This window comes from Saimiri boliviensis, chromosome 7 (assembly GCF_048565385.1).
Source record: "Saimiri boliviensis isolate mSaiBol1 chromosome 7, mSaiBol1.pri, whole genome shotgun sequence".
Lineage (NCBI taxonomy): Eukaryota > Metazoa > Chordata > Mammalia > Primates > Cebidae > Saimiri > Saimiri boliviensis.
The window spans coordinates 2021653-2033657 of NC_133455.1; the positions used below are offsets into that span (position 1 = coordinate 2021653).

A 12005-nucleotide genomic window follows, 5' to 3' on the forward strand; every position below is an offset into this window, starting at 1 on the left:
CAACACCAGGGAAGAGAAAAGAAGTGAACATATTAGCTACCCAGCATGGTATCTGCACAAAGAGCACGTCCAGGAACGCTGATGCCCTCCAGCCAACCTCACTGGGTAACAACGACAAGAAAGACACTCAACTAGGAGCAGAAAGCGAGGGCAGCCAGGATGATAGGTCAGTGGTTTCTGGATGCAGCGATGACTCCATCCAACCAGGACAGTGACAAAAGCTTCAGTGACTCGTGCAGTTATTCCTTCAAGGAGTGAGGATTTGAATTGCAGACGCTGACGGTCACAGAAGTCTGAGAGCACCCGTGCCCTCGGGTCAGGCTGGCCTTGGCCATCTGCCTGGGAAGCACTTCTGTGCCTCCAGTGGTGGCTACAGCATCACAGAGAGGGAGGGTGGAGACGGAAGAGGCCTCAGTCAAAGTGCCACAGACCCTGCTTGCTCGTCTGAGATTCAATTGTTTTTCTCGAACAAATGCTTTTTAGTGAGCATGCCTTTGTTTCTAGAATTCTGAATATTTTTTCAAAACAATTCTTCCAGTTCTTTCCCTGCCTCAGCGGTGGAGATGTCTCCAAGTCCTAACTGCCATTCTGTAACTCATGCCCCTCTCCCTTGAGGGATTTATATTCTGGCTGCCTCACCCACTAATACAGGCAGCAGCCTTATTTGTAACAAGATTGGCAACAACCTGAACGTGCACGCTGACAGCAGGGTGGGGCTGCCACGCACACTGACTCTATGGAACACTTTGTAGGTCTGAGACAGACGGAGGCAGCTCTTCCTGGGCCAAGAAGCCACGGCTCTGACATACGCTGAGCAAACGCCGCAATGGGGTGAGTACGTAGTTACAGTCACCCTATGTGCACAAAACCCCGGGATACCCAGGACACCCAGCACCATGGGTTGCCTGCTGGGAGGGAGGGGGAAAACCAGAGAATGCAGACATATTCATGCCTAGATTCTTGAGCTTTTCCTTTACATTTTGTGTGTTGCTAATTCAAAAATCAAATTCTTTAACTAAATTTTAAATAATTGTAAATTAAAAAGAAAAAATATGAAACCCGTTTCCTGTGAACGACTGAGCAGTGTTCTTGGGGTCAGGAGGAATACAAACTTAGCCATGCAGTGTTCCAGTGACTGGGGGAAGGGGATGTACATTTGGTGAAGCCGGAACCCATGAGAGGGATGCCTGGAGGTGCTGGAGATTACCTTGAGCAACTCAAGTGAGTGCAGAGTTCTCATCAACCAACACCCTACATGAGCCAGAATCCCAACACAGTAACACCCCACATGAGCTCAGGATCCCATCATAACAACACCCCACATGAGCTCAGGATCCTATCACAACAACACTCCACATGAGCTCAGGATCCCATCACAACAACACCCCACGAGCCAGAATTCCATCACAACCAACACCCTACATGAGCCAGAATCCCAACACAATAACACCCTACATGAGCTCAGGATCCCATCATAACAACACCCCGCATGAGCTCAGGATCCCATCACAACAACACTCCGCAAGAGCTCAGAATCCCATCACAACACCACCCCACATGAACTCAGGATCCCATCATAACAACACCCTACATGAGCTCAGGATCCCACCACAACAACACTCCGCAAGAGCTCAGAATCCCATCACAACAACACCCCACGTGAACTCAGAATCCCATCACAACAACACCCCATGTGAACTCAGGATCCCAACACGACAACACCCCACATGAGCTCAGGATCCCATCACAACAACACTCCACATGAGCTCAGAATTCCATCACAACAACACCCCACGTGAACTCAGAATCCCATCACAACAACACCCCATGTGAACTCAGGATCCCAACACGACAACACCCCACATGAGCTCAGGATCTCATTACAACATCCCACATGAGCTCAGAATCCCATCACAATAACACTCCACATGAGCTCAGAATTCCATCACAACATCCCACGTGAACTCAGAATCCTATCACAACACCCCACATGAGCTCAGGATCTCATTACAACAACACCCCACATGAGCTCAGAATCCCATCACAACAACACTCCACATGACCTCAGGATCCCATCACAACACCCCACGTGAACTCAGAATCCCATCACAACAACACCCCACATGAGCTCAGAATACCAACACAACAGCACCCCACATGAGCTCAGGATCCCATCACAACACCACTCCACGTGAGCTCAGGATCCCATCACAACAACACCCCATGTGAGCTCAGGATCCCATCACAACAACACCCCACGTGAGCTCAGGATCCCATCACAACAACACTCCACGTGAACTCAGAATCCCAATACGATAACACCCCACATGAGCTCAGGATCCCATTACAACAACACACCAAAGCCAGAATTCCATCACAACCAACATCTCACACGAGCTCAGAATCTCATCACAGCAACACCCCACATGAGCTCAGAATCCCAACACAGTAACACCCCACATGAGCTCAGAATCCCATCACAGCAACACTCCACAGGAGCTCAAGATCCCATCACAACAACACCCCATGTGAACTCAGAATCCCATCACAACAACACCTCACATGAGCTCAGGATCTCATTACAACAACACCCCACATGAACTCAGAATCCCATCACAGCAACACCCAACATGAACTCAGAATCCCATCACAGCAACACCCCACATGAGCTCAGGATCCCATCACAACGACACCCCACGTGAACTCAGAATCCCATCACAACCAACACCCCACATGAGCTCAGAATCCCATCACAACAACACCCCACATGTGCTCTGGATCTCATCACAACACCCCATGGGAACTCAGAATCCCATCACAACCAACACCTCACATAAGCTCAGAATCCCATCACAGCAACATCCCACATGAGCTCAGGATCTCATCACAGCAACACTCTATATGAGCTCGGGATCTCATCACAACAACACCCCACATGAACTCAGAATCCCATCACAACCAACACCCCACATGAGCTCAGGCTCCCATTACAAGAACACCGCACATGAGATCAGGATCTCATCACAACAACACCCCACATGAGCTCAGGATCCCATCACAACAACACCCTATATGAGCTTAGGATCCCATCACAACACCCCACATGAGCTCAGAATCCCATCACAACCAACAACCCACATGAGCTCAGAATCTCATTACAACACCACCCCATATGAGCTCGGGATCTCATCACAACAATATCCCACATGAACTCAGAATCCCATTACAACACCCCACATGAGTTCAGGATCCCATCACAACAACACCCCACATGAGCTCAGGATCCCATCACAACAACACCCTATATGAGCTCAGGATCCCATCACAACAACACCCGACATGAGCTCAGGATCCCATCACAACAACACCACACATGAGCTCAGGATCCCATCACAACACCACCCGACATGAGCTCAGGATCCCATCACAACAACACCCGACATGAGCTCAGGATCCCATCACAACAACACCCGACATGAGCTCAGGATCCCATCACAACAACACCACACGAGCCAGAATTCCATCACAACCCCACATGAGTTCAGAATCTCATCACAACAATACCCCACATGAGCTCAGAATTTCATCACAATGACACCCTACATAGGCTCAGAATCTCATCACAACAACACCCCACATGAGCTCAGGATCCCATCACAACAACACCCCACATGAGCTCAGGATCCCATCACAACAACACCCCACATGAGCTCAGGATCCCATCACAACACCCCACATGAGCTCAGGATCTCATCACAACAACACCCCACATGAGCTCAGGATCCCATCACAACAACACCCCACGTGAGCTCAGGATCCCATAACACCACCACCCCACATGGGCTCACGATCTCATCACAACACCCCACATGAGCTTGGAGGTCTCATCATCACTCTGCTTTGCTGCTGGAGGCTATCAAGTATGGTTCTGCCCCAGACCTCTCGGCTGGAAAGCTTAGAGATGCACACACAACTGTTCCCAGGACTTTTCTGACAAGGCCACTGAAAGGATGATCAACTTGCAGCAAAATGTTTTGCCAATATGCAAATGCTACGAGTGATTAATTTGCGATTTCAAGTCCTTTATCTTGACTGCTGTGCCTAAGATCCACTCAAGTGTTTCATAACGGTTAAGCTGATCACATTATTACTTGTCAGAATTCATCATCTTCCCTTTTTCTCCAAAGATTTTGCTGGGCCTTTTTTTTTTTTTTTTTATAGCCTGGGTCAGTCTGGTTTCATTTTCCAGGCATGGTCTTTCCATCTCATCAGGATGATATACTTCCTGTGGCTTGATCAGAGGAGGGGCAGCTCACCACAGCCTCCAATCCTGCATCGGTGCAATTAAGTGGGGGACTGTGGCTGCGAGAGGCACAAATCTGACATTCTGTGAAAATATAAAACAGAAGCAGGCCCGCCCCCCGCCCCGCATACGCCATTTCACTCGCCCTCATCCACGCCTGGCCATATGGTACACCCACACTCTACTACAAGTGGGAAAATGCTCGGGGGTAAGGCAAGCACCATGTGAGTGCCATGGGTATGCCAGCAAGAAGCAGAGAACAGCAACAAGCCACTCAAGGAAGACGTCAAAGAAACAAGCCACAGGCCTCATTTCGGAAGAAAGAAAGGAATGCACATGAAGGCAGCAAAACCAGAAAGCAAAGGTCTCGTGCCTACTGTGAAGGCCAAGGTCACGGTGACCTCTGGTGGGAGGAGAAGGCAGGGCTGCACAGGAATTCTCGTGTTCTGTTTCTTGACCTAGCTCAGAATGTTTATCACCAGAATGTTTATTTGTGAAAAAACACTGAAAAAACAATGAAAGGGCTATACAGGTACACACACACACACACACACACACACACACACACACACACAGACGTAGTATACACAACAGTGTGCATCTCAGTCTGTTTTCTGCTGCTTTGACAATACCACAGACTGGGTAATTTATAAAGAACAGAGATTTATTTCCTACAGTTTGGGAACCGGAAATCTGAGGTCAAGGGGCCTGCATCTGGGAAGGGCCTTCTTGCTGCATTGTCCCTGGGCAGAAGTCAGAGGAGCAAGAGAGCACAGAGAGACCAAAGGGGGCAAAACTCATTTTTAATCAGAAACCCACTCCTTTGATAATGAGCCCACTCCCACAACAGCAGCATTAACTCCTTCATGAAGGCAAAGCCCTCGTGACCTCATCAGCTCCTAACGGTTCCACCTCTCAGAACTGCTGCACTGGAAATTAAGTTACATGAACTTTGAGGGAAACATTCAAACCAAAGCAGTGTGTCTCTGTCTGTCTATATTTAGGTATCTGTACCTATGTCTCATATCTAAATGTATCTACAGGCAGTTCCTAACTTAGGAAAGTTTGAGTAACAATTTTTCAACTTTTCAGTGGTGTGAAAGCAATACATGCCAGTAAAAACCATACTCTGCAAACGTACACAACTAGTTTTTCACTTCCAGTATTCAACACATTTCATTCCATATGCAACACTGCATTATAAACAGGCTTTGTGTTAGATGATTTTGCCCAACTAATATTAAGAGTGACAAGAATGATTGAAGTAGGCTAAGCTATGATGCTCTGTAGGTTAAATGTACTAAACACATTCCCAGTTTCTGGTATTTTCTGCTTATGATAAGTTTATCAGGACTTAATCCCATTGTAAGTTCAGGAGCATCTGCATCTACATCTGTGTTTATCTGTATCTACGCATCTAGAGCAATGCACCTCTGTCTACGTCTGTATTTGGATCCATGTATCTGCCTGCATATATATCTGTATCTCTATTTGTATCTGTGTATCTGTCTCCATGCATCTATTTGCAGCTATACCTCTGTACATATATCTGTAACCGTATCTGTATCTGTCTCTATACAGAACAAACAGCTACCCTGGCTTCTCCCCAAGGGAGACAAAGATTTTAAATCAGAGACTCCTCTTCTTCCACACACCTGGAGACACTCTCCTTTCCTCGGTGGGGCCAGCACAGAACAGGCCATTTTGAAGGCTCAGGCTAAAGGGCCCCTGACATCCTCGAAGTCCCTGTTCTTTGGCAGAACAGGGTGCCTAGGCTCTGTAGCTTCTGAAAAATCAGGTATTATGGGCTGAACTGTGGCCCCTCAAATTCATATATTAAAGCCCTAAGCCTCTGTACCTAAGAACGAGACCGTATGGTGATAGGTTCCTTAAATAAATAATTACGTTAAAATGAGGTCACTAGGGTGAGCTTTAATCCAATGACTGGCTTAAGACAATCATTTATTTTAAGAGGAGATTTGAAGATACAGACATCCACCAAGGGAAAACCACGTGAGTGAGTACACAGGGAAAGCAAGTTATCTGTGAGCTAAGGAGTGAGGCCTCGGGAGAAACCAACCCTGCTAACACCTCGACCTTGGACTTCCAGCTTCCAAAACCGCGAGAACATAATTTTGTTTAAGCCGCACAGCCTGTGGTCCTGTGTTATGGCAGCCCTAGAGACTGAGGCACCAGGGAACGCCTGCCTACCGGCACGTGCGCATTCTGTGTCACTGGCATCGCAGGGCAAACGGAAAGCCATTTCCCTGCCTTACAGCAGACAACAGTTTGAGAAGGGGCAGTGGGCAGTGTGTGTGGCTGGCGGCAGATGCCTGGTCGGGGCTGTTACGAAGTGGTTCATCTCTGCCCTTTTCTCCTCAACCCGAGGCCCGGCAGGCCCCACAGGGACCCTTTACCGTCTCCTAGATTCTTGCCTCTTGAGGATGAAACCTGCCAGGACACAGGAAAACCGTGTGTCCTAACACAAGCATACAGCTTCCTAAAAGGTTTTAATTTTCAAATTATGCAAGCAATACGTAGGTGTTTTTAGATGCACATCATCTTAAAGCACACGCTCCCCAAACCCAAATGTCTCCTTAGAGAACCATTATTCTGTGTGCTTCTGTCCCGGCATTTTCTTACTCAGTTCTATGTTCACGTGCGAGTGTGTACCCATAGAGAGTGTTCAGCCTTTTACACAAATGAGGTCATGCAGTATGTTATCCCAAAGCCTGCTTTCTCCACCTGGAAATAAGGCTGAGGACTTGCGGTAAATGAGGAATTGACCCCAACGGCACAACCCTGGGATCCTCTGAAGAATAAGAGGACAAGACCGCCACCCTCCACCACGGCACCCCCTGCAGGGGTCGGCTGGAACCCCCATGGTTCCCCCAGACCCAGAGGCTGACACGCCTTCTGCCAAGAGGCAGTTAGTATTTTCGGCTTTGCAGGCCATGCAGTCTTTGCTATAACTATTCAGCTCAGCCGCTGCAGCCTGAAAGCAGCCACAGGCAATGTGCAAATCAACGGACATGGCTGTGTGCCAAGAAAACTTGATCTACAGAAGGAGGCAGCAGGCTACACCTCTGCAGTTTGCTGACCTCCGCACTTGACCCTGGAATCTTTTAAGGCTGCTCTTGCCTCCCTTCTAAACTGCCTGTTGCTACCAACGTCCCAGGAGGGCATGAGGACCTCAAGCCAGCTGCTTGTGAGAATCATCTGGGAGATTCTAAAGGCTATGAAGCTGAAACCTCAGGGGTGGAGCTTAGGCAGGAATTCTTTTAAAGCTTCCCAGGCCTGGGGAAGTGGCTTATGCCTGCAATCCCAGCACTTTGAGGGGCCAAGGCGAGTGGATCACCTGAGGTCAGGAGATCAAGTCCAGCCTGGCCAACAGAGAGAAACCCCATCTCTACTAAAGATACAAACATTAGCTGGGCATGGTGGCACCTGCCTGTAGTCCCAGCTACTCAGGAGGTTGAGGCAGGAGAATTGCTTGAACCTGGGAGGCAGAGGTTGCAGTGAGCCAAGATCACGCCACTGCACTCCAGCTCAGGCGACAGAGGAAAGACTCTGTCTCAGAAAACAAAATAAAAAAACCCCCAGGTAATTCAATAAAGTAATGAATTGGAGGAGGACTCTTTTGTCCTCCAGGATTGAGGGCTGCTGACAAGGAGCGGGGTGGGGTGAGGCCCTGGAGGTAATGTCCCCTCAGGAACGACAAAAGGGACTCTAGTGAAGCTGGGAGACACAGGAGTGCTGGGTTCCTGGTGCTGGGCCCCACCCCATGTGGGTGGTGCAGGAGCCGGGCAGAGCCACCCTAGAACCCCAGCTGTCACTGAGCACGGTCAGACACGAGAGCCAGATGACCTGGGCAGCGTCTGACACACGGGCCTATTCTGCCTGGGCCCTGCGGTTCTCGAGGGCTTAAGTCAGCAGAGAGAAAGGGAGAACAGGGATCAGCAGACTGAATGCGACTTCCCCGTCACACCCTCTGTCACTAAACGCCCTTTAACGCCCCTCCCAGCTGGCCAAGCTCTGGCCAGGAGTTTGATGATTGCAGGGCTGGGAGTCTGTTCCGAAAGCGTTTTTGCATTTCCGTTAACAAAATTAACAGTCCTCCCAGACCTCCAGGGAGCTTGAGAACCTCTCACTAAAGCCTCTGTCACTCTTGAAAGGGTCGAGTTGATGAAGCGAGGGCAGGTGATCCGTAGGCAGCCCCTGGGCACGAGGAGCTGAACCTCCAGACCCAAAGGCGCCCCTCTGCAGCTGCCGGCGATTCCTGAAAGAAGAACCCGCCCTGCTCGGAGCTCTGCAGACGCTGTGAGGGGACTCAGATGCCACAAGCCTCTCCCTTGCGACCTGCTCTGCTTGCACAGAGATTCCCGCCCCTCCACTAGGAGTGCCCCGCTTGATGCCCCGGGGCCCCTGACAGCCCCCACTCAGCCCAGGGAGCTGCTCCAGTTCACTGTGGGGCCCTGGCCCAACCTGCAGACAGGAAGCCTGGGCCAGGATGTGCAGCCAGGGCCCAACCAGCCGAGGCCCTCAGAGAAGGGGACGTGGAGGCGCAGAGAGAAAAGCACAAGCTTTGCTGGGGTCACCCCTCTGACCAGGACCCCACCAGGCCCGCAGCTCCCAGGGTTCACCGGTGCTAACTGCGCAAGGAAGTCATGTGAGGCAGACCTGACCAATCATTCAACTCCGTCCCATTTCCCTGATCGGTTCTGAGACAAGACACACGACTCACCACGGCCACTGAGAACCAGCCCTGGGACTTGCACTGGGACTGCTGGGAAAAAGCCTTCACCTCCATCCCGGGAGGCAGAGAAGATCAAAGAGGAGCCTGATCCCAGCTCACAGGCTCAGGAGCCCCGGGCCCAGCCTCCCCACAGATGGTCCTGACTCAGGAGTGGTAAATCCCTGTCTGTGTATAACTCTGAACTGGGGCCGGGCCGGTGGCTCCCACCTGTAATCCCAGCACTTTGGGAGGCCGAGGAGGGTGGATCACCTGAGGTCAGGAGTTCGAGACCAGCCTGACCAACGTGGAGAAACCCCATCTCTACTAAAAATACAAAATTAGGTGGGCATGGTGGCACGTGCTTGTAATCCCAGCTACTCGGGAGGCTGAGGCAGGACAATCGCTTGAACCTGGGAGGTGGAGGTAGTGGTGAGCCGGGGTTGCACCACTGCACTCCAGCCTGGGCGACAGAACAAGACTCCAACTCAGAAAAACAACAACAAACTCTGAGTTGGGTTTTCTGTTACTTGCAAACCACTGTAACTGTTATGTGTGGCTCCCAGGAGGCCTCTGCTGAGATTCCCCTCTGCAGCCTCGGAGTCCCGGTGACTGCCGAGCAAGGAGCGAGCCCGCGGGTGAGGAGGCGCTGGAGGATGGGGATCACGCCCGTGCTGTTCTCAGGGCGGGTGTGCCTGCATCTGCCACCTCACCTGGAAGAGCCCTGGGGCCTTGAATGGCCCCACCTGGAAAGCTCTGCCTTCCGGAACATTCAGGGAGATAAGGCCCTGAGTCACTGGCCCAGAGAAGCCCTAGTGAGGAGTGACCAAGGAATGACGCCGCCTCCTTCAGAAGCTCCTCAGGGAGCCCTGTGCCATCTCCAGGGCCCCGCGCCCTCTCCTCCTGCCCCTCCCCAGACCTGCTCTGCACCCACAAGGGCAGGAAACGTACCACGATGACAAACAGGGCAGGGGCTACAAAGGCCCAGATGGCGCCACTCCCCAGCGACAGCCAGCAACTGTGGAGGGAAGCAGAGCATAGCTGTGACAACCTCGTTCCGCCCGCCAGCGAACCGTCATTCCAAAGTAGTTGCTAAGGTGCTGCCTTTCTCAGCTACAGGCTCTACCTGGGGCACAGTCATACAACGTTCCTAATCGCTGCAAACATCTTTTTATCCATGATGATCCCACGTCTCATTCTTGGAAAGGATTTTCCAGGTTTGCAGACCAGGACGGCAACTTCTGGAGAGTTTAGCAAAATCCAAAATAGATTTTAATTTCATTGTGAAAGAGAAATAAACCTTCCCTGGGAACTGGCTTTCCTGCAGAGCACTTCCAACAGGACCCAACGGGGCCTGCCCTGAGGGATCCCCGCACTGACGCGGCGACAGCGAGGCCGCGCCTGCCCGTCCCCTCTGCCCTGAGCTCAGGGTGTTACACTCCCTCAGTGCCCTCCGACTCAGAGGAAAGGTTCCAGAAGGCCCTGGTGACTGCTCTGATGTCCTGAGAGGAGGGTCCAGTTTGAGAATCTGGCTTCTGAGAAGTGACCCCCAGAACTCAGGCAAAAAAAGCCAGCTCCTTCACAGTTTCATCTCCAGAGTGTATGGCGCTGCCAAGAGCCTAGGATTCCCTAGGACGTCTCCTCTTCTTGACTCCTGGGACAGTGTTTCCCAGGGCACTGGGGTGCCTTTAATGGGATCTGGACAGGTATGTGGTGCAGTCCTCACTAGCACACAGTGTGGTGTCTCCTCGGGGCTGGCTCAGTTCACTTCCTCAGTGACAGCTCACTGAGTGGCAGGTCAGCCCCAGAGCACATCAAACAGAATCTCATTTAATCCTGTGCTGCCCCTGAGGTGGGTGCTGTGATCACGCCCATCCTACAGATGAGGAATCTCAGCCCGAAAAAGCTCAGGTGACTTCAGAGATCACTGTGGGCACACTGCCGCCCTGTCCTCATTCCTCCCCTGAAGCCCCCCAGCCCAGGAGACAGTAAATGCCCCCAAACAAGTGACAGCAACTGCAAGAGGCTCATTCGTGGCTGCACACCCAGAGCGTGGGGAGGAGAAACCTCTCATCCAGGGATTCAATGTTTTAAAGAAAAACGCACAGCAAGTCTGAATGGTACCTCTGCAAAGGTGCGATTCAAACCAGGCTCTCTGGAGAGTGGGATGCTTCTGCAAAGAGAGAGCCTGTGCTTTCCAGCATTTCCTGCAGAATGGGAAGTCGCTGAGGGGCTCTGAGAGATACCCTATCCTGTTCAGACACCCAGCGAGCTTCCCATACCTGGCTGGTGCTGCCTGGCTTTCGGGCATGAGAACGGGGAAAGGCTTAGATTCGAGTCAGACCCTGGGACTCAGGACTGTGGGTGAGCCCAGCAGCCCCAAGCTCCAGATGGGATAAAAGGGAACAAATGCCATCGAGCTGTTTGAGGAGAACATTCTTCTTCTCATCAGTCCCTCAGCTTGTAACAGCACCCAGGACGAACGTGCAGGCCGGGACCGTGCTCTGCAAAGCCGCTCTGTTCCAGTGTGCGCTCAGACCTGCCTTCTGTAAGTGCTTCGCATTCAGGAAACTCGCACCAAAGCAGAAAAGGCTGGACCTCTCCCGGTGTCACTTCGGCTGTGCTGTTTTCTCATCCCGTGGCTGTGAAAATGCCTGACTTCTCTTCTGTTTGTAAGCATCGTCAACATTTACCTTCCATTTTTTTGCACAGTGATTCTTCAGCTTGGCTAGAATAGGCAGCAGCTTCCAAGAGACATTTATTTGAGTGAAAACTCTTTTTTCTTGTAAGGAATGAAAATCCTATTTCCAGAACTTGAACAGCTGACGTGGTCCCACGGCACCATCCCATCCTCTTCCTGACACATCTGTGGACCCATGAGCTGCATTTCAAGTGGCAACAGGAGACACTGGACATCACAACGTCCATCCCTGCTACCCAAGCAATGGGAGCCTCCAGACCACCTGCCTG

The 12005-nt window shown here is 51.2% G+C and overlaps 1 protein-coding gene across 4 annotated transcripts in view; it reads right to left on the minus strand.

Annotated features, from left to right (window-relative positions):
- ADGRD1 (adhesion G protein-coupled receptor D1) overlaps nt 1-12005 on the minus strand; it is a 168832-nt gene that overhangs the window by 8800 nt on the left and 148027 nt on the right. For all 4 annotated transcript variants that reach the window (XM_003937092.4, XM_010347620.3, XM_010347621.3 and 1 more), the window contains one exon: nt 9987-10053. In XM_003937092.4, the coding sequence (XP_003937141.1) occupies nt 9987-10053 (67 nt within the window). The remainder of the gene's footprint in view (nt 1-9986; nt 10054-12005) is intronic.